A 23377-nucleotide genomic window follows, 5' to 3' on the forward strand; every position below is an offset into this window, starting at 1 on the left:
GGCGGGCGGGGAGGGAAAGGGAGCGAAGGGGCGGTCCGGGCCCATCGATGGGGATGGCCGCTCTGCGCTCGGCTCCTCCGCCCTGCCTCTCGGCTCTGGATTAGCGAAACTGGCGACGTGGGACGGCCGCCGGCTCGGCCCCCGCGCCCTGCCGCGCCCGCCGGGGTGAAGCCGGGACTCGGAGCGGCCGCGTCGCGGCGAAGCAGAGAGGAGCGGAGTGGGGCCCGGGGCATCGGCCGCCAAAGCATCCTCGCCAGCGGGACGCGGAGGGAGGCAGAAAGCAGCGCGGCGCTTTCCTGCCGCAGCCCCACCGGCTCGGCGCAGTGAGAGGCGGTGGCACCGCGGCGGCGGGGAAGACCCCTCCGGGGCAGGGGGCGGCGGGGTCATGGCGCTGCGAGCGCGGGCGCTCTACGACTTCAGGTCGGAGAACCCGGGGGAAATCTCGCTGCGGGAGCACGAGGTGCTGAGCCTATGCAGCGAGCAGGACATCGAGGGCTGGCTGGAGGGCGTCAACAGCCGCGGCGACCGCGGCCTCTTCCCGGCCTCCTATGTGCAGGTGATCCGCGCCCCCGCCGCCGAGCCGCTACCGCCTGCCCGGTACGCCAACGTTCCGGCCGGCGGCTTCGAGCCGCTGCCGCCCCCCACTGCCTTCAAGCCGGCGGCACAACAGCCCCCGCCGGCGGCGGCGCCCGAGCCCTTCCCGCTGCCCTCCGCGGCAGCCGGGTACCCCTTCCCGCCGGCACCCTACGGCGGCGGCTACCAGCCTAGCCAAGGCAGCGATGACGACTGGGACGACGACTGGGACGACAGCTCCACCGTGGCCGACGAGCCGGGCGCCCTGAGCAGTTCCTACCCTGACTACGAGACAGCGGGTGGCGGGGCCTCCAGCCGCTACCGCCTGTCCACCCTCTCCGAGCTGTCCCTGGGCTCACGCGGCGGGGGCCACTCCACCAGCCACCCGCACCCACCCGGAGGCAGTGGCCCCAAGAGCTCGGCCACTGTGAGCCGCAACCTCAACCGCTTCTCCACCTTCGTCAAGTCTGGTGGGGAGGCCTTTGTGCTGGGAGAGGCGTCGGGCTTCGTCAAGGATGGGGATAAGCTGTGCGTGGTGCTGGGCCCTCGGGGCCCTGAGTGGCAAGAGAACCCCTACCCTTTCCAGTGCTCCATCGAGGACCCCACCAAGCAGACCAAGTTCAAGGGCATGAAGAGCTACATTGCCTACAAGCTGGTGCCCAGCCACACTGGCCAGCAGGTGCACCGCCGCTACAAACACTTTGACTGGCTCTATGGGCGCCTGGCTGAGAAGTTCCCTGTCATTTCTGTGCCTCACTTGCCAGAGAAGCAGGCCACCGGCCGCTTTGAGGAGGACTTCATCTCCAAACGTCGCAAAGGCCTGGCCTGGTGGATGGACCACATGTGCAGCCACCCTGTGCTGGCTCAGTGCGATGCCTTCCAGCACTTCCTCACCTGTCCCAGCACGGATGAGAAGGCCTGGAAACAAGGCAAGCGCAAAGCTGAGAAGGATGAGATGGTGGGGGCCAACTTTTTCCTGACTATCAGCGTCCCCACGGGCCCAGGGGCCAGCCTGGACTTGCAGGAGGTGGAAAGCCAGGTGGATGGCTTCAAAGCCTTCACAAAGAAGATGGATGAGAGTGCCCTGCAGCTAAATCACACAGCCAATGAGTTTGCCCGCAAACAGGTCACTGGTTTCAAGAAGGAATATCAGAAGGTGGGGCACTCCTTTAAGTGCCTCAGTCAAGCATTTGAGCTGGACCAGCAGGCCTTTTCGGCAAGCCTCAACCAAGCCATAGCCTTCACTGCAGAAGCCTACGAAGCCATCGGGGACCTCTTTGCAGATCAGCCCCGGCAGGACCTAGATCCTGTGATGGATTTGTTAGCACTATATCAGGGGCATTTGGCCAACTTTCCAGACATTATCCACGTCCAGAAAGGTAACACGCTTACATGTTTTCTGAAATGATGAGACTTTTTTGTGTCAGGGATATGTACACAGATGTAGGGACCAGGGGCTAAATTTACCCTGTGTCTGGCTGCCCGGCCTTGGGCTAATCTTTCAGTGTTTACTCAGGTAAACTGTTGATAAAAATTAAAAAAAAAAACCCACATCATTGACAATTTTTGTTCTGTACCAAAGGTCTAAATGTAGTTTTACTGGTCAGAGGTTGCTGTATTTAAGCTGTTCACCTCTGAAAAAAACCCCATCCACCTATACTGCTGATACATTAAAGATTAATGATCTTGTTTACTAACTCTGGAAATCACATGGTATGAAAACATTGATTAGTCTTTGATGTACATTAGGCATCTTAAATCTCTGATCTTGATGGTAATAAATACAAAGTAATTTGAAGATGCAAGTGCTCCTCCAGTTGACCACTTTGAGGTAGACATGACAGTGTGTGCGTTTTACGGTGTCAGACAGATGAGATGTTCAGAGCTGCTGGGGTTTCTCAGTTTGGCCATGTGTTAAACTCTCTTGGTGTCTTTGGAAGAACAGTGTTTTGCCACAGTGTTCTTGAAGTTGTTTGTCCTTTGTTATCCTTTTGGCATCTTTCTAGCTTCCGAGGTTCAGATTGTTGTTTGTATGGTGCTTTGTGATCCATCAGGGAGAAAGAAGCTCCAAAAAAGAAAGAATTGTCTGCCATGTAACTAGTGACACTTGTTCAGAAAAACAGAAGTTTGTAGCACTAGATATCTGTAGATTATTTCCTTGTTGTGAAAGTAATGATATATATTTTTCACCATTAAGAGAAGATTAGCCGATTATTTGTCCTTTCTGCTGTTTTATTCCTACTTCCAGTTTTCAGCTGGAAGACCAGGGGTGTGTGGGGATCGTAACTATAAAAGAGACCAAGAAAAGTTCATATATGCTCTTCAGAAAAGGGCATCTGTAACAGTTACCCAAGAGCTTTATTGAAAGTTATTTTAGAGATCAGTAAGTGTTTTTCTTTATCCTGGGAGGCAGACTTTGAGTTGTCACCCACTATTTTTTGTGTCCTTAAGTGGCATTCCAGGGTTTTTACATCTGGAACAGTACCTTGAGTTTGACAGTGACAGAGTTGGAGGAGTTTTTTCTACAGATGAAAAAAGCAGGCTTTGAGCAGGTATGGATTATTGCTGGGAAAATGTGAGGAAACAGAGTTGGTACAAAGTGCACAGTTTGTTGTTAATTAAGAAAGTAAGCTTTTCATTAAAAAATGCAAACTTCAAAATCAGGTTTCCATTCTGCTGTTGAATCTTGAAAATTATGAGTGGAAACTTAAACCATCTTAGTATTTTTTTGAGAGAAAAAGGAAGTGTGCAATCTAACCTTTGAGGAGTTGTTCTGCTAGCTGCTAAGGCATTGTGTTCTGGTAATAACTTTCAAGTATTTTCGATTTGGAGAGAAGCTTGGCCTTGGCAATGCCTTGTGTTTGGGAATAAAGCATTTGAAAGTGACTTGTCAGCTAATAATAGAATTGATTATCTGTAAAGTTCTGGAAAAAGATAAAGGGAAAAAAATTTACTGGATTGAAGAACCTAGTAAATTATAGATGCTGTTTAAATAATACATCTTCAAGCCTTAAGGCTATGTTATATAGAGTTTTCCACTCCATTATTTTTGGAGACAGGACTTTGATGAGAGAATTGGGAATAATAAGATATGTGCTTAATTCAACCCTGTTTCTTTTGTAGTTCTGTTTCAGTGTGCATTTACTGGTTAGGCTTACCTTGCTGGGCTGGGGAAAGGAAGTCTAAATGAGCTTTTGCTAGAGCACTGTGTGAACATGATGTATGTAGAGTTGATTTTGTGCCAGAGCGTTGCCCTGGAACTGGTTGGAGAAACACACAGCTAGCCTATGTGGAAATGTTAATGCTCCAGCACTTTGGGGCTAACACTTCAACACAGTGTTATCCCTGATACATACTTGGAATTACAAAATGGCAGGAGCTTGAGATGTTGGTCTCTTGAGTGTCCATGTTGATAGGAACAAGGTTAGAACTGGGTTTTATGTTTGTTGTTTTCATTCCTGTTACAAATGAGGTAAAGCAGAGAAAAACTGAGAGGAAGCTGTTTTTTGCTGTTTTATTACTTGTAAGACTTACTTGTAACAAGGCATAGCTTTTCAATTCCAAATTGTAAACTTCAGATAAAAATATTAACTGTTTGGAGTTCTCTTCATAAGAGCTTTCTTTTAATTCTACTCTCTGGGATAGTTGCCAGTTTTAAGAATTATGATTGTCTGTATAGACTAAACAAGTATCTGTTGGCAATAGTAGATCATCTGTGTCTCTCTTCATGTGTTTTATTTTCTAGTATACAACTTCTTTGTGCAGTAAAATAACCCCAAAGTGCCCTTAGAAGTGATAGAAACAGTGGGGTGATTGATGCATTGCTTATGTGGCCATACCTTTAAAAAGGTGAAGTTTAGTTCTCTGTGATTTTCTATGTAATGCAAATGTAATGTCCACTTGTAAAAACAAGGCCCTTTCTAGACTCCACTTCTGTGTTCCCTTAGACCTGAGAAGGGCTGAAAAATACAGGCAAATGTGCCCAAAACATGCCTGTGTCTGAGGGTACAATATTCAACTTTGTTATCCTGAACTACGGGTTTCCTCTACTGCAGATAGTTGAACATCTGCTGAATGTGACTTTGAAGAGCCTTTTGTGATATAGTCCAAGAAGTCTGCGTGACTGACAGTTTTTAGTAATTTCTGCAACTTCTGAAAAAAGAAGGACAAAGAATTTGTAAGTCAGAGACAAAAATTTCCCTCTGTTTGGGCATTGTCTTTTCTCCTAGAGTTCTGAACCAAAGCCATGTAAGCTTCACTGTGGCTTTATCTGCAAGTCAGCAGGAAAATATGTTAACTGTTGTGCTTTTAATTGCTCTGGGGTCCAGTTCTTTCTACTTTCTGTGCTGAGGACATCATTTGTGAGCTATAGTGTGCAGAAAGGGGTTGTTGTTTTTGTCACTTGTGTAAAACAAGTGAACCAATGCACTGTAGGAATAATTTCAAACTGTTTATTATCTTGTTGATACTATACATATTTTATGAAATTGCAATAATTTCAACAGGAGATATTAAAATATTCTTTTTCTTGTGCCTCCATCATTTTGAGCACTCAGTGTTGAAGGAATATTCTGTGAGGGGAGGAAGAGTTGAAGTTCCTGTTTCGAAAGAGAGAGAGAAGGGTTTGAAATTTTCTGTCTCATATGCCAATTGAGGATCAACTTGTCAGGGCCTTGTGGGAGACTTTAGTTAGTTTTGTGTGCGTTCCAGTCGAGGTCTGCAGATTCATTGGACTGAGCCCTACAGTGAAGAACATACCGAGTTGGAAATCCAACGTTTCTGTCTGAAAGTGTGTGGTTTGAAAGTTCCACAGGCTGTCAACAGAGGGTATCAGCCCCCAAGCATCTGTCCCTTACAAATGACTCCTTATTTCATAGGTTTGGTTTGGAAAACTAAATGATTAGGGGGAAACTGGCAGCTACAGGAGTAGATGGTGGCAGAGCAGTAAGATCAAGCTTCTAAGCAACCAAATACTTGTGCGAATCCAGCCTTTGCTCCCCCATAGGTAAATGCCTCTGTAAGTGCTTACATGAAAGTATTCCTATGCTTATCTGTGTGTTTTTGGAGTGGAAGTCCCAAGTAGATTAGGCAGACAAACTTCTACTCAATTTTCTTTAGCCTCTGGCGAAGCATTTGTAGAAGAGGAATATTAAGTTCAGTAGGCTCAAAACCTAAGCTATGCTTTTGCAATTTTCTTTGCGGTATTGGTGTATCTTTCGAGAAGTACTAGATGCAGTTGCTTTAATTTGAGAAGAAAGTCAGACTTCATTTGTAGTGGATAATGCCTTCTCTTGTGTGTTCTTAAGGTCTACTTGTGGAAATTCCCTAGGCATTCTTGGCAAAATAATTCCTGAATATTAATTGCTAGAGCCTCACTTAACTGAGATCTTCTGACTTCAGTAGCCTTCAATATAAGTGCTTAGTGCAGGCCCATGCAAGTTCAGATTCAGAAAACTTATGCACATGTGAAAATTTCAGATAGTGTATGCAAGTACTCTAGCTCATGCTTGTTTTGCTATCTTGTCTTCATATTTGCTTAGTGAGAGCAGAGAAGTTTGGGGTGTTGAATATGTTTCAACTCTTCCTTAAAGAATTACTATAATTGGCCTCTTATGGTTCCTGAAAGTGGAAGAAATACTATCTTGCTGTTTCATCTCTGCTTTCCAGATTTCTCATTTTCTTAGCATTATGATATTAACACTAGACAAAATTTTGGTTTTGATTTTTGCAAAAAGATTTGAGAATGTGGCGTAAATGTTCCCTAAGACATAGGCAGATTTAAGATAATTGTTATTTAAAAAATCTAAATGATGGATTTGCTTCTTGATCACTGTTTGTGAAAAGTAAAATACGGCAAATGATCTTACTTACCCAAAGCAAACTTAATTCTATACTTTGACTTTAAAGAATATGCTGGGTGTGTTTTTAGAATAGCTTACAAAATTATAGGCCAGAAAAACATTCCAGAGGGAAGTCATCAAAATTTCAAGCATCAAAGAAACCCAGACAGCATTGAAACCTTGAATTCTGGGTAACAGTTTCTGCCATTTTTGCAGATGGAAGGAGAGGTTTCTGTGTTCATGAATAAATCAGACTGGTTAAAATTCACACCTGAAATTTTATATCACATTGTAAAAGCAGTGCTTTTCCCTCTTGCTTACTTTCTAACCTCTTAAATTTGTTGTGCAGACATTTTTTTTTTTTTGCATCCCTGTTTTTCTTCTTATCCACAATTTTTTTTTCCCCCCTCTGTCCCTCAGATACATACAGTTTGAATGAGATTCAGCTCAATATTGGCTAAAAAACCATACTGGCTAAAAGTGAGTCATGTCATCCTAGCCAGAGGACACTTACAACACAGAGAAGAGATGAGTATCTACATTTCATCTGTTTAAGGACTTTAATGAGGAGGGATGAATTGCTTCAGGATGACCCAGCATTTTTGCCCTGTCAACCTGCTGTTAAGAGTGGTGATTGTAGCATTGTCTGCTTGCTGCTTCATCACTCAGTATGCCTCCCAGTATTTGACAGTAAACTGACTGAGACTTTTAGGTGGCTAAAATATTAAAGAATTTACGCAGTTAGAAACTGTGTAAAATTACAGCTTCCTTGGTGTGTCTGAAATCAAAGAACCATAAACAAGACTGAAACTGAGCAATATCCCTACTTGAAGAAGGTGAAATAGAAGGACAAAAAAAAGGTCTGTTTAAAGCTGTATGGGTCATTTTAAAGTATGATTATTTTTTTCTTTTCTACTCCCACTGCAATCTCTTCTTACCCCATAGCTTTCTAAGGGAGCAAGATTCATGCAGTCTTTTTCTTTCCAGTTACTTTTTGCAACCCATTAGCCAGACATCATACACATTTTATGACAAACATTTCATAGCAGACAAAACTCGAGTGCGTTTTTTCTAAAACTGCTAATATCAGAGGAAGAGTGTAATTGTTCCTCCTGTAGGAGACACTGCATGTGTTACTCCACCCCAGAAAGTCTCCTCAGGCACTCACTTAGTCCCAAGAGGCTGGAGAGACCCTATTTTGATCAGAATTTGCACTTACATTTGACCACAGGCAGTGCATTGTCACCTCTTGTGCTCTTACAGGTACTTGCTCACCACAGACAGTAAGGCCCTGTCTGCTGGGAAAACCTTGTGGGCAGCTAGAGAGTAGCAGGACAGTGTTGAGATGGAGAAATTAAAAATTGTACTGTAGAAAGAGAAAATAATTTTATTCAAAAGACTATGTAATATCTTTTCATTTTGAAGCTTGTGAAAAGTCTAGATAGGGACATGATTCTCTTGCAACTGAGCAAGCTCCAAGTCTTTCTAAAAGGACTTCCATCCAAACAAGCAGGACGTGAATTAGTAGACTGAAAATGGAAAGTAGCTCCCAGAGCTCTTCCAAGTCTTTGTAAGCACAGTATCAAAGTCAAAAAAACTGGCCAGGTTTGTTGATTTTTTTTTTATTTTACAAGTCACCTTTGAATCAAGGACACATTTCAGCCTTTCCAGCATCTTTCCATGACTTCATTGTTAGCCTTTGTTTGAACAGTTAAAATGCCAAGTTAATGTGTGCAGACTGTATAAACTAATCCAGCTGGTACCTTGCATATTTTAAATTGCCTGATTTAAATAGCGCAGAAGTGGAAAATTCTAATTAAAAAATTCAATTGCATTTGACTTGGCCCTCAAAACATGAGCCTTGTCAGCAGACTAGAGCAAACAAACAGTAAATGCTTTCTACACAACCTTCATTATATCTTTCATGAAGGCCATGAGAATTTAAATAAAATTTGAGAAAACCATACTCAAAAGCATGTTTTAAATTTTGGAGTCAAATCTCAGGAAGTTGTTGACAGAGTATATACGTTTAAACAATCTATTCAGTTTTTATCAGAGAGTTCAGACAGCAGGAGGAAGTGTGATGGTTTCAGATTTTTTTTCCGGTAGGTACACATCGCAAGTTGACAACTTTTGTAAACATACCTGCTCACTCCTTGCTTTCCTTCAACCTTTACAGAGAACAGCATCCAAATGCAGGTCTTTTATAGTGCCCCAATGAAGAAGGGAGGTAAGAGTTGGTGCAAGCCACATTTATACTAACTTCTCTCTATAATGGTGTATGGATGTTGATACACGTTGTTAGCTGTTTCCTCTCTGCCCACACCCCATCTTAAGAAATCTTAAGAAAATATTTAAGAAGCTATCATTTAAGATTATCACGCTTACATCCATTTTGGCCATGAGTTAGACTCATCTTCTGAAGATCTAGGACAGACATTTCTGCTCATATACTGTTAAGCAGCTTTTCTGAAAAATAATTTATATCACCCATGCACGGCATCAATTTGGATTTAGATGGTTGTCTTGAAGTCAGCATTATGAACAGGGAGTTTACAAAAGCTGTAAGAATCTGTAGCATTGTAACAGAGAAGTGCCTGTTCTTAGCATCCTAACTGGGAGAAACTAGTGTTCAGAACCTACAATGAACAAACTGCAACAGATCAACTTAAATTATGGAAAAATGGAGATTTATCTTAAGAGCCTGTCTGATGCTCTGTTTAGATGTAAGCTAGGATGAAGTACTTAAAATCACTGAAAGATTTAACCTTGTTACTTCCTCAAATCGTGATCACTTTCAAGTTGTGTCCACCCTGAAAAACATGGCTGGCTTTCTAATTGGCGAGTGTTTCTAGTGGCCAGCCTAGTTTAAGATTCAGTTCTTTCTGTTCCTGCAGTCTGCAGTGTCAGCTGAAGCTAGACCAGAGAAAAACTTGTAAAATGGTACCAGTGAGTTACGAGAAGTACAGACTACCTTAAAAACAAGCAAACCCAGCATTACCTAGTGTTTGCCTCTTGGGCTGTGGTGCCAAATGCTACGTTTGTGATAATGGACAGCTTTATACACAATTTTAAGATGAAATTGTTCATGACAGACCTCCTTTCAAATATCACTGTAGGTACTTCCAAAGTAGCAACTGCTGGTGATCACAGTTTAAACGTGCTTTAGTGGCTGAGATAAGGTTGTTTGCTTAAAACATTGTGTATAATACATCTAAATATAGGTTAAAGTCACTGCATTCAGGATTTGAATGGAAAATTTCCGTCCAGTTTTGTGGTTTTTACCTGTGGTTACCTAGCACTATGGGCTTTTTTTGTTTATGTGAGGCAGTAGGTGCTTCTTTCAATTATTTTGCCCCCATCTCCTGTTATCTTTTTCAAGGGTGAACTATGGCTTATTGCTTACATAGGAGTGTAGTGTAGCAGGGCCAGCAAAATGTCTGTAATGGAGGTGCTGCACACCGAAGCTGGTAGATTCCTCTGGGGAACTGGAACAGAAATGCTTGTTGCCAATGTGATAATTTAAATATTTTTTCAGTCGTGTGAGCACTCTGGAGCTTCTAAACTTGTACAGGTATGATCACAGTCCTTGTAGTTTTGGATAAATAAATTGGCTGTGTATGCTGTTTTTAAATGTATGTACACCAACTGGCAGATGTATGCATAATGAGTCTAATCAGGTCTTTATTTCAGGTCTAGATAAGAGGAGACTGCAGGGGGGATTTCATTAATATTTACAAATATCTAAACGATGAATATCAGTAGGTTGGGGCATCTTTTTTTTTTCTATTATATCTGATGACAGGACAAGGGGTAATGAAAAAAGCTGGAGCACAAAAAGTTCCATTTAAACATAAGGAAAAACTATTTCACTGCAAGAGTCTCCTTCTGTGGAGATTTTCAAAATCCACCTGGACATGTTCCTGCATGACCTGATCTACATGATCCAGCTTTAGTAAGGGGGTTGGACTATATGATCTCTAGACGTCTCTTCGGTTGAAGATGACTTATAGGGCTCATATAGAGGTCCCTATTATTCTATGATTCCATGATTACACAGACATTACTTAGACATGTAGAGTATCCACTAACACTGGCAGTTCCTTAAAACTGAGTGACATTTGACACTGCATTCTAACACCATTGTTAATTGGTTATATATTTATTAATTCAATGTATATGTTAAAACCACCAGATCAGATTAAACTAATCAAGTTTCCAAAATCTCTAGCAAGGACTTTATTTGTGCACTATCTCTGAATTGTCTAGATTAGAAGGTGATTTCGTTTTGAACCGAAGAGTGTGTCTCTGGGCGACAGCTTTTGATGAGCTTTGCAACAGTGTAACTGGAATAACAGTTCTGTCTGATGTTAATAATCTTACAGTCAGCCAAGCTAAACTAGAAGTTAGCATAGTACTGTAATTTATGAGCTTAGATGTATAAGACAGGATTATTTTTTTCTTTTTATGGAGCAATGGGCAACAAAATAATAAAAAATAAACCTCACTTTTAAAAGTTATTGTTGCAGTGCAGATTCTAAAAGCTGCTGAATTATTACCTTAATGGTACTTTTACCCTGTAACTTTTCTTTTACACGGTTCAGTCACTACTGGAGAAGTCTGGTTTCAATTTTAGGTAAATCTCTGTTATGCTACTTTCCATTCTACGTCTTGGCCAGAAAATGTAAAGAATTTGCAGAATCTTAATGTAGGTTTCTTTTGTGTGCTCAGAGTATTCTTAAGCAAATAATCTGTCAATCTCTGTTCTACCACACATAATTTTGCCATTTCATTTTGAATTGAGAGACGGAAATTTGGAGGCTTTTTTCATAGTAGGATTTCATGTTGTGTGTAATCTCATGTGGTGCTTCTGTGATTTCCCTTGTGTTGGAGCTAATGAACGTGTAGCCCAGGGCTGAGCTGGATCACATAACAAAGCCATTGATAAAACTAAGCCGCCATCTCAATCCCCTTCAGGCCACATGGAGCTTTTTTGTTGGGTTAGCAATTTGAGTCACTTTGTAACAACATCTTTGCTAGATCTGGTGGAATTGGCATGTTTATTGCACAGGTCATTTTATTTGCACAAGGTTTCTGAGGTACCACTACTAAGAGATTTTCTTTGTCATCTTGGATACTTCTTTGAAGATGGCAGTGTTTTCAGACCCTAGCTGTCCTTGCCCGTGAAGGAGACATCTCTTAGAGAAGCCTCCAGACTTCAACACGCAGTGCTGTTGCACTGAAGCCTGTTGACTTGGAGACTTTGCAAAAGTGGTGGTCAACAATATGGCATTCTGGTTTTGTCACAGTTAATACTGATGACAAGACCAGAACGACCAACACTCCTTGGACTTCTGTTGCATTTTTCTACATCTCTTGTCCTTTCCAGTATCATTTACAAATAGGGTCTACAAATAGAATAAGTGCAGGTTTGTGGTTGGAGGAGTTGGTGGCCAGGTGACCTATTTCTGTCCCTCTGAATGGCTGCTGCTTCTCACCTGCAGCACAACCAGTGTTCCCAGCTGTGTGCTGGCCCATGGTCCCCTCCTTTCAGGCAGTGCCAGAGACACTGTTGGACTGGCACCGAGCTCACTGCTTTGCTCTCCCTCCCCACAGCTGAATTAAAAATGTGGTTTAGAAAGTGATGTTTTTTGTAAGATATTGACTAACTTTTTTGTTGCCCATTGTTTTTTTCATTCCCTTTGCAGTTGTTTTGCAACAATTCTCAATATGGGTATTTGGTAAAAGAAAGAGCGTTGTAGTCATAACTGACATATATGTAGAATGTTATGTTTCCCTCACTAGTAAGGAAAGAAGACTATTTGTTCTGTTTTAGCATAATTTATCAATGAATTACAGAATCTTAAGCATTGGAAGGGACCTTGAAAGATCATCTAGTTCAAGCCCCCTGTCAGAGCAGGGTAACCTAGAGTAGGTCACACAGGTCTGTGACCCTGGATTTCAGGCGAGCTGATTTTGACCTCTTCAAAGATCTACTTGGACAGATCTCATGGGATGATTTTAGAAGGTAGAAGTGCCAATGAGAGCTGGTCAATCTTCAAGCACCACTTCCTCCAAACCCAGGATCAGTGTGTCCCAATACGCAAGAAAGCAGTAAAAAGGAGGTAGGAGGCGTCTCCATGGATGAGCAAGGATCTGCTGGGACAACTCAGACAGAAAGCAGCCATCTATGAGAAGTGGAAACAGGGGCTGGCTTCTTGGGAAGAGTATAGGAACATTGCCAGGGCATGCAGGGGTACAACTAGGAATTAGATTTAGCCAGGGATGTTAAGGACAGCAATAAGGCATTTTTCAAGTACATCAGCAGCAGAAGGATGGTGAGGGGGAATGTGGGCCCGCTGCTAAACGCTGAGGGTGTCCTGGTGTCTGAGGATGCAGAAAAGGCCGAAGTACTGAATGCCTTCTTTGCTTCAGTCTTTATGGCCAAGGCTGACCCTTGGGAAGCCCAGTGCAGCAAGGATAACAGGATGGCCAGGACAGCAGAGGACTTGCCCTGGGTGGAAGAGGTTAAAGACTTGTTGGCCAAGCTTAAGGCTCATAAGTCAATGGGTCCTGATGGGATGCATCCTAGAGTGCTGAGAGAGCGGCTGATGTGGTTGCTAAGCCTCTCTCCGCCATTTTTGAACAATCATGGAAGACAAGCAAGGTGCCTGAGGACTGGAGAAAGACCAATGTCACTCCAGTCTTCAAAAAGGGCAGGAAGGACGACCCAGGAAACTACAGGCCGGTCAGCCTCACCTCCATCCCTGGAAAAGTGAAGGAACAACTCATCCTGAATGTTATCACTGAACATATGAAGGATGAGATGGTTATCAGGGGGAGTCAACATGGCTTCACCAAGGGGAAATCCTGTTTGACTAACCTGATATCCTTCTATGAGTGGATGGCTAGATGAGGGGAGAGCAGTGGATGTCGTCTACCTTGACTTCAGCAAGGCTTTTGACACTGTCTCCCATAACATCCTCATCAGAAAGCTCAGGCAGTATGGCTTGGATGAGTGGACAGTGAGGTGGATCAAGAGCTGGCTGAATGACAGAGCCCAGAGGGTGGTGATCAATGGCACAGAATTGAGTTGGAGGCCTGTGGCCAGTGGAGTTCCACAGGGATGGCTTCTGGGGCCAATCTTGTTCAACATCTTCATCAACGTCCTCGATGAGGTGACAGAGTGTACCCTCAGCAAGTTGTCTGATGACAACAAATTGGGAGGACTGGCTGATTCCCCAGAGTGTGGCCAGCAGGTCAAGGGAGGTTCTTCTCCCCTCCCCTCTGCCCTGGGGAGGCCTCATCTGGAGTCCTGGGCTCCTCAGCTCAAGAGGGACAGAGAACTTCTGAAGAGAGTCCAGTGCAGGGCCACCAAAATGATCAAGGGTATTGAACATCTTCCTTATGAGGAAAGGCTGCAGGAACTGGGGCTGTTTAGTCTGGAGAAGAGGAGATTGAGGGGTGATCTTATTAACATTTATAAATATCTAAAGGGTGGGTGTCAGGAGTTTGGGACATCCCTCTTTTCTATAGTAGACAGTAACAGGACAAGGGGTAATGGGATGAAGCTGGAACACAAAAAGTTCCACCTAAACATAGGAAAAAACTATTTCACTGTGAGGGTGAGGGAGCACTGGGACAGGCTGCCCAGAGGGGTTGTGGAGTCTCCTTCCTTGGAGGTCTTCCAGACCTGCCTGGACATGTTCCTATGTGACCTGATCTAGGTGAACCTGCTTCTGCAGGGGGGTTGGACTAGATGATCTCTAAAGATCCCTTCCAACTCTACCATTCTATGATTCTATCAGGTCACACAGGTGGATTTTGAATGTCACCAGAGAAAGAGACTCAACAACCCATCTGGGCAGCCTGTCCCAGTGCTACATCATCCTCACAGTGAAGAAATTCTTCCCTGTATTTATTTGGAACCTCTTATGTTCCAATTTGTAGCCATTGCCCCTTGTCCTATCATTGGACATCACTCCTTTTCCTATTTTTTACTTGTGGGTACACACTTGGAGGAAGAGACACTTGAAGATAACCAGCTCTCTTGGGCACTTTTACCTTCTAGGATCCTATCCCTCCAAGCAGGTCTTTTAAAAGGCAAAAGTCAACTTGCCTGAAATCCAGGGTCGCAATCCTGCTTTGTGTCCTGCTTCATAGGAGAAACCTGCAAGTTTCTTTTAAGCCTTTAGCAGCATTCAGTTAGCACTGCTGTCTGTTTAACATCAGACTTTGGGCAGTGAAAAGCAGTATTCACATCTGCCTTTCTCCACCTTTAGGACAGAAATAGATGTAGCACAGTGTTTTTTTTGCAATGTCTTTGATCCAAGCCCTCTTTGCTGTTTGAAAGGTAGTCCTGATTGCTGGAACATGATCTCATGACACGAGGTCTGTTGATTGGACCAGGGGCTTTAAATGCATGTGCAAGACTTTACAGAATCTGTAGAGCTGGAGCAAATAAAACCCCAAGAATTTATTTTTATGTATTGCATCCCTCTGGGAACAGTGCATTGGCAAATATTTATCCCAGACATGTATTCAGCAAGAACATTTCCTTGAGATAATATGCATTAGGAGTTGGCTCCTTCCGTTTCTTTTCCGTAAAAATATGTGTTACCCTTTTCTAGGACTGCTAGAATTCTGCTTTTTTTTTTTTTTAATATATCTTGGTTTAAAGATTGTCCAAATCAATACTAAATGTTCACATCCTTACATTCAGAAACCAGGAAATATTTCTGCAGACGTACTTAGACTAGAGGGGATTTGCTTAGCTCGACAGCCCATGAGGGCACCTAGGAGGTGCTGGATGAGGTGCCGAATGATAGATTAGTGAAGATGGAGTTAAATGAGTTCACAGACCACAGCCTGGTGTGAGATAGGTTAGCAGTTGTAGGCCAGGAGGTATTAGACATTACAACAGGGCCTGTCACCTACTTGGGCATCTCCGAGCAAAACCCTTGCTTTCAGGCAGAAATGCATGCAAGGGGCTGCTCTCTGCTCCCCAGTTCCCTCACCCTGTCCCTCTCCTCTCACTGAGCCCTCAACGTCTGTGAATCTCTGCTCTGGGTCAGACTTTTGCTCACATAGGTTAAAATAAAAGAGCTGTAGGGTATGGAGAACCATTTGGAGAAAATTTGGGATGAAATATGGTATGTTACTGTTAGTAAAGCTCCTTGCAAAGCCATACAAACTAACAACACCTTTTTCTGAGATTTATTAAGCCCATTCTTGCAAACTTCAGCAGATGCTGAAAAAATTTTAAATGATATTTTAGAATAAATTATCATTTGCTTCTTAAAATAAAGCATGTGGGTTTTTCTTCTGTGTGGTTGGGGAAGGTTCTTTGACTGTCCTAAAATAAGCTAAAATTTTCTATTAAGTTATTTTTAAGAGTAATTTTATTTACTAATACTTCAACCCCTTGTTTAAAGGCACAAAAAGAAACTAAGCAAGTTTGTACTGAAGCATATTTATGGGTGTTTTTGTCATACGTTGCTGATGTCTGATTGTAGTCTATCAAGGTTTTAAAATAAATTCCATTATAAGACCAGTATGAACCCATACGCATTAAGACAGCAGTGTTGATGGATACACACTTGGGATTCCTTTCCCAAACTAGAAACCTTTCTTTTTTTTTTTTAATGTCAAAAAATGCATAATATGTCTAGTCTAGAGGGCTTTAGTGTTTGGTAGTGTATGAGCTTTATTTAGGTAAAATCATTTGAAAGTTATACAGGCCTCAGAACTTAGTGATGCTTTCAGCTGCTGATACTGTGAATTTCAGTATTTTTCTTCCAGTTTGGTCAGTCTAGAAATAACATCTAAAGCTGTTTCCCACATCACAACTGAGGAGTTGTTGTGTTTATTTAACCAGATCCATCTGGCTTCCATTAAGTCCCAAATTTCAGTTTTTCACAGCCGTGCATGGATTCTTGTTATGCCCACTAAAAGTAGAGAAAATTGTTTCTAAGCCTGGTTTTATTTCTTGAAAGAAGCATCCTTCTGGCAGAAGACTGCATGAAATATTTACCAGATCTTGGTCTACCTCTCAGATTCCTCACACCTTAAAGAAAAAAATACAAGTCTTCTGGCATGGTCCTACTGCTGGCACCACTGCATGTGGAAATGTTTTTCAGTGGTGTTTTTTTGGGCCGGGCTGGAGATGATGAGGTCAATCTGAAGCAGCCAATGCCAAGCTTTTAGCCACCTTGCCAGCATGCTGTGGGTGCTAGGAAGGTGTGGAGTCCTGCCACCACCTCACAGCGCCTGGGAAGCACTGCTGCCCTTCACCTTTGGACAGCATTTTAGCAGATTAGGTTCAGAGCCTGGCTTCTGCCGCTCAAATACCAATGTCCTCAGCTGTGCAGCCCACAGTCTGTGCTCACCATATTAATAACCTCTTTATGGTTGGCTCTAAAAAAGAAAAGGAAATATTTCCTGTGATCTTTCACAAGTACATCGCGCTGGAGGGGAATTTCTTATGCTAGTGACTGATAGCTCACAACAGGGCTGTAGACAGGAGATGCCACATACAGCACAGCCTAAAATCAAAGAAAGCAGAAAGATGTTTCTACAAGTAGAGAAGTACTGATCAAAATGTGAGGTATTGTCTGAGTGTTTGCAATTAAAAACATGCCCTGCAACAGTTAACAAGTTGTTAGAGGTAGAACAAATAAAAGTGTGCTTCTCAGATTTTAGGAATTGCAGATTGTATTTATCATGCAAGACACAACTCAATTTCCTTTCAAAAATGTAACCAATCCTTTTTTCCCTGAGTCTGCCAAATCATCTGATATTTTATCCTGCTTCTAATAAGACCGTACTTTGATCCTTCGTTTACCTGACTGCCAATGAGGTGTCAGAGATGGACAGGGGGATGGGTCATGCAGGGAGGCGAACTTGAGAAGTACCTGAAAGAGGTGCAGTGAGCAGTGTCTGTGCTTCTGACCTGTGCACATCAAACCCAGATGCATCCTTGTGCAAGGTCATACTCCAGATCTGAATTGCAGATGTATGTCAGGAGGGTGTGGGGAGGCAGATTCAAAATGCCTTGTTTAAAAAGGTGCAGGAAGGAAAGAAGGGAAGATAGTGTTACTGCTGATGGAGTGCACTTTTACTGCTTAATGGTGTTTACTGCATGTGGGGAGTCAGGCTGACTAGAAGACAAGCCCTGTCCTCCAGCAGATAAAAGTGAAGGTTGTCCCTCTGGAATGTATAGGCAGAGAAGTTTCTCTGTTAGCTTCCTGGCTAGTGTCACTTTGGAAAAGCATTGTGAAGAGGTCAGTGAACTGTAGTCATATGTGTGGTAAGAAGCATAATCTTAAAGGAAAGAGAGTTAAGATGTTTCAGATAGTTGAAAGAACAAGGAACTTAAGCATGATCATAAAGGATGTGAAAAATATCCTACCACTTACATCTTTTGAGAAGATGTCGTGGTTTAGGCCCATCAGGGAACAAAGGCCACGATTAGCCTCGAGTACCGAAGAGGCTGAGGATTGCTCGAGGGCAGGGAGGGCTTAATTGCCGCTTAAGGTTCAGGACAAAACAGACCAGGCTACTCGGTTTTGGGGAAGAAAACAGAAAATAATTTAATGCAAAATCAACCAAAACATAACCAAAATGAAACAACCCAGAGTAATACATCAATGGAGAGTCCAACCAGCCTTTTTAAGAACACCTTCTTGCCACCCCTCCCCTCTTCCCGGGTTCAGAGCCCTGATCCCGGTGTTTTTACCTTGCCCCCCCCTGAACGGTTCGGGGGGGCAGGCAGTGGGGGGTTCAGTCAGTCGGTTTCCGAGAGCTTCTGCCGTTTGTCCCTCCTCAGGACGGGTGAACTCCACACCAGTCCTCCCTGCAAGTCCGTGGGGTAACTCACAAGCATGGCAGACTTGCACGGGCTGCTCCGATGCCCACTTATTCCAAAGGCTGCAGCTCCTCTCTGCCTCTCGTGTGGGGCTGCTCTGCGGCGCGCAGGCTCTCCAGCACGGCCTGGGCCATGGCCATCTCCCCACACAGTCCCCCGCCCGTCCGGGCTCACCCACACGGAGCTGTTGGTGGCTCTCAGTCTTGCCACGAATCTCCATAGGTTTCAGGGGCACAGCTTGTATTCTCGCCACGGCTTGCAGAGGGGTCTCCGGTCTACTGCTTCTCGTTCCTTCCTCCCTCTCTGGCTGAAGGGCCCGCGTGGTGGCCTCCATCTTGTATCACTCTCCACCTCCCGACTCGCATTTCAAATTCCTGTCCCCTAAATAGTGATCGCAGAGGCGCCAGATTGGCCCAGCCGGGCCGGAGGTGGGTCTGAACCTAGGAGCCGGGGGAGGGTCTTCACTGCAACCCGCTCCCCCTGTTACCAAGCCAAAAGCTGCTCCTGGCTAAACCAGGACAGAAGATAAAAGTTGTATTGCTGTGATTGGTTTTAGTTACATGAATAAAATATATGCATAATACTGAAGGCAAACGAGTAGCTTTATCGGAAATTGACTCCAAGGAAATTAGCACCTTAAGACATATTTGTGTACTCTGATTTTATATGAGTCTGCCTTGGGTAGATGTGGTTTGGATGGTATTTCACTTTTGTAGTAACTGTGTGTTTTAATTAGCTTTTTGGAGGACTGTCAATTCCTTTACTCTTTTTTCTTTAGCTCTTACAAGACTGTGTTAGGTCTAGATGGCTATCTGCAACTCTGAAATAAACTTTTAGGTTCCTTAGTACTCAATTTTAAGGTATCTAGTGTAAAAGCAGAATGGTATGTTGGCAAGATTTAATGTACTCAGATCTCCTTTTGACATTTCACAGAGATTGGGATATTTCACAAAGTCCAGTTTCTTAATGAGATTCTTTTCCTGGTGTTTGTGTGTGCTTAAATTGATCTGACTAATTTTTTAGCTCTTTCACCTTTTCCCACTACTAGTGCGTTTAACAGCTATTTTCTGAAGGACACCATCTGATTTTTAAGAAGCAGTCACGCTCTACTAACTTTTGCAAGCTAGAGCCTTAAAAAAGTGCTGATTTTTTTAACAAGATTCAATGTTCTGTGAGGTTTTTTTTTTAAATATGAAAAAGCTTCTTTTTCCATTCATATATTTACAGGAGCACATAAATAAATAACACATAAATACATTTAGAATGAGCCTTATACAAATCCTTGTCCTTGTTAAAGTTTACGTTGTCCTCATGGTTCGACTGTTTTGTTTTGTTCTTTACACAGGAGCCCTTACCAAAGTAAAGGAGAGTAAGCGACATGTGGAAGAGGGGAAGATGGAGCTCCAAAAAGCTGAAGGCATTCAAGAACGCTGTAACATTATTTCTTTCGCGACCCTAGCAGAAATTAATCATTTCCACAAAATTCGTGTGAGGGACTTTAAATCACAGATGCAGCATTTCTTGCAACAGCAAATACTCTTTTTTCAAAAAGTGACGCAAAAGCTAGAAGAGGCTCTTCACAAGTATGACAGCGTTTAATCTCTCAGCTTTGATTTGTGGACTTCCCTCAGCATGAACATGACCTGGGGGGCAGAGCAAATGCTACTGCTGAAGAATTGTTGCCAGTGGTAGAAGGGTGGTACAAGGAGGATTTTGTGTTCACCTGGAACCTTGGTGTAATCTCCGATTATGTAGAAGGGAAACAGTTATAGGGCTATGTAGTAGAAACAGTACCACACGTTGTGACTAAGTTATACTGTGTATGCCTACCACTACCATTGTAACTTTTTTGAAATAATGAGTATACTATTTGCCTTATTGCTTTTTGAAAGACGGTATTTTAGTGCATACTTCGTAGACCTCAAAACCCTTTGGGTCTTTAAGGAAGCTGGCTAGATAAAAGCCTGCTTCAGATGCCTTTTTACTTTCCTAGATTTGGATTTCCTAAATTCAAACAGTTCTCTGTTTACAGACTCCTACTAGAGCAGCTATGTGATTCTGTGCCTTTAGAATCTATTTTTCCTTTTCTAGTAAGTCACATTTTTATGATTGAATGAATGAAGGGTTGATACGTATGACAGGAAATTATAATGAAACCTCAAATTAACTGGAAAAAAATCAGCTGCCATCCAGTTTGCACAGCAAGTATTGTCTTACAACAAATGTTGGCTCAAAAAGGAGTGTGTGAATCTATTCACACTTTCCCTGAAAATGGAGACTACTTGTTACATGTACTAAGGTGTTAAGCACATATACAAAAATACACCACTTAATTCCCTTTCTGAAATAAATAATACAGTGAGGGGTTGTTTGGGGTTTTTTTTAGTATACAGCATTACTGTGAGTGGAAATTTGAAGAGCTAGACTAATAAAAATTATGTATATCAAGGGGATATGATTGCAACCTATGTGGCTGCAACACTGTTTTTTTGTTGTTGTTTGAAATATTACGCTCATTGTTTAGTTGCCCATTCAGTTTAACTTCAGGCTTGCATCTACATTGCCAGTTTTCTGCATTGGAGCTCCACTGTGATTCATTAATTTACCAAGTTACAAATTTTTGGGGATGTTCAGTGACGTAAATGATCTGAAGTAAGTCTTGGCTGAGCTGACTTGGAAAACAAGTGGAATTTTTATGTTTGTAACACTCGAATTAACAATTGTCTTATTTTTTGTATAAATATTTTTGACAAGCAGGGTGCGTTTATATATATGTAAACACTATCATTTGAAGAGTTTTCTGGCTTATTTCCCTTGAATTAAGTCTGAAGTCTATGTTTCTTACCTATTGGTTTCTTTCTTATAGGTCAGTATGAAAGACGACTTTTCTTTATCCTGTCTTTTTTCTCCTAAACAAAAGTAACGAAACCTTTCTAGGAAGCAAAATGTTTACTTTTTTTGTTTTTAATTAAATTAATCAAAGGTAGCTTAAACAAATGGAAGCATGGAAAAGGAAGTCAAGCAACAGTGACATTTAAGTACAAATCATTCCTTACCTATGCAGCAGAAATGTGCGGTTCCTTTGCTTGATCATATGCATTTCTGAAGCTTAACTCCATACCTTTGTTTTAGAGAAATAAATGCAAGAATTCAGTTTCAGTCCTAAGATTCATCTCCAAATCTTTGGAGGTTGCTGTTTTGCGCAAGTGCTGTTTGGCAGTGCTTCTAATATATACTCAAAGAAGTAAATTACAGAATAATGAAGGGGAAGAAAACAGTATTTAGGAAAGAAAGGACAATCAATCAGTGAGGGAAGACTTCATTCCAGGATGTTAAAAGAGTGCTGCAAACCACGAGGTTGACCATAGAGTAGAGGACCATAGTCATAGGGCTGACTTGTTTTTTATCTTCCTCATGATGTCTTGTTCCAGATTCAAAACTTATGCACCTCTTCCCAGCAGTACTTCAGCTTCTCCAGCTTCCCATATGTCATTTAATTATGTGAGATAGTGGTGAGATATTGATAGGTTTGAGCTGAGTTCCATGGCTGACATTTGCTTAAACCAGATACTATTGTACTAAATGTCTTTGCAGTAATTGGATCAGGCTACAATGAAATTAATTCTTTGTGGACATATTAAGACCTGTTCAGAAGTTGATCTTAGTCCAGTTGAAGTATTCTAGAAGATTAGTATTAATGACATGTATATGTCCAGGAGGAAATTAAGCTATGGTGTGTATACAGACAATGTTACCAGACAGGTACAGTTTTCCCAAATAAACTGTCATAAACATTGCTTACTCATTTGTGAATTTTTGGAACAAAGGGGAAATGGGAATGTTAATTGCTTAAACTTGATGTACTAAAAAAGTTTGACTCGAATACTGGATCTGAATTGTTGCAGAGTTCAGAAAAGTTCAGATCAGCGTCCATATTAACATCTTCCGTCTTTCCTCACTCATTATAGAATGAGACTTAAATTAAAGAGCCTGAACTCCATTAATGCTTACTGCACTCACTATATAAGACCTGCAGTTCTAATTTTGTTTTGGAGTAGGTATGACATGGACCACTCATTACTGATGAACTACTGGATGGTATGGTCTCAAATCCAAATGTACTCTGCAGTAAAGTGGGTGTATATTGTGTGAGACTTTGGAAGCATCAAAGGAATTCTGACAAAATCCTTTTAAATAAATAAATGTGGAGGAAAGCAAATTCTCTCTGTACCATAATGTTAAATGCCTTTGTCTTTTTTCATTCCTGTAATTTGTTTTTGATGCACTACAATTTTTGCATTAACAAATAATAAGTATCAAATGTACTTGCTGAGGGTTAGGGAGGTTGAATTGAAAGCGGCAGGATGATTCACTATGGTATTGGTTTTTTTTTATTAAAAGCACTGAATCCAATGAAAACCATGGAATGAACCCATTAGGGGAGTGTGTCTACTTAAAATCACCAGTATGGAGTCTGAATGATGCTTCTATTAAAATTGTAGGGTTCATGTTCAGAAATTATCAACTTGCTAAAATGATTAGATATTTCGTTTCCTAGCCCTTTTGTTGCCTGTGAGGCTCAGGTATCTTTTTATGACTTTCAAAACCCCCTTTGCAGTACTGTATTACTTTGCCAGACCTTCAGTATTCCAGCTAACAACTTGCATTCTGATTCTCAGCTCCAGCCTGAATCCTTCTGGGAAACTTCAGTGAAAAGTTGTTCAGCAATTTCTCAGATGGAGATCATAAAAATAAAGAAAGTGTTGGGGTTTGGTTTTTTTTTCCCTCTTAAATTCTCTAAATAGTGTTCTTTCATACTTTGGAACAGAGACCTGAAGTTTGGCAATCTCATTTCCTTTTGAATCCTTGGATATGCATGCTGTACTGCCTATGCAAATTTGTCCAAATATTACAAAGGTAAACTAAGGTTTCTCTAGGCCTTAGTGTGCTCAAATTTGACAGATACATTTTCTGTATCTCTCCTTTGGTCTGAGCAGTCTTGGTTCTAACCCCAGTCAGCAGCAGCTAAGTGAGACTTTCTTTGTAATTGGTTCTCTCTTGAACGGGAAAGGACTGAAGGTCCAAGATCAGAAGCTGT

The 23377-nt window shown here is 42.1% G+C and overlaps 1 protein-coding gene across 1 annotated transcript; it reads left to right on the forward strand.

Moving 5' to 3' along the window:
* The first annotated feature begins 148 nt into the window (after positions 1 to 148).
* On the forward strand, positions 149 to 22075 carry SNX18 (sorting nexin 18). Its single transcript, XM_062019273.1, has 2 exons — positions 149 to 1952; positions 19625 to 22075. Exons 1-2 carry the CDS (start codon positions 386 to 388, stop codon positions 19876 to 19878), a joined length of 1821 nt encoding a protein of 606 aa, XP_061875257.1. The 5' UTR covers positions 149 to 385; the 3' UTR covers positions 19879 to 22075.
* The last annotated feature ends 1302 nt before the right edge of the window (positions 22076 to 23377 follow it).

Source organism: Colius striatus, chromosome Z, assembly GCF_028858725.1.
Source record: "Colius striatus isolate bColStr4 chromosome Z, bColStr4.1.hap1, whole genome shotgun sequence".
In the NCBI taxonomy this organism is placed as follows: domain Eukaryota; kingdom Metazoa; phylum Chordata; class Aves; order Coliiformes; family Coliidae; genus Colius; species Colius striatus.

What these genes read in the sequence shown, in the direction of transcription:
- SNX18 (XM_062019273.1), top strand. Translation starts at nt 386, where the DNA reads ATGGCGCTGCGAGCGCGGGCGCTCTACGACTTCAGGTCGGAGAACCCG. An exon ending in CATTATCCACGTCCAGAAAG is followed by an intron (nt 1,953 to 19,624) that starts GTAACACGCTTA and finishes TTCTTTACACAG; the next exon opens with GAGCCCTTACCAAAGTAAAG.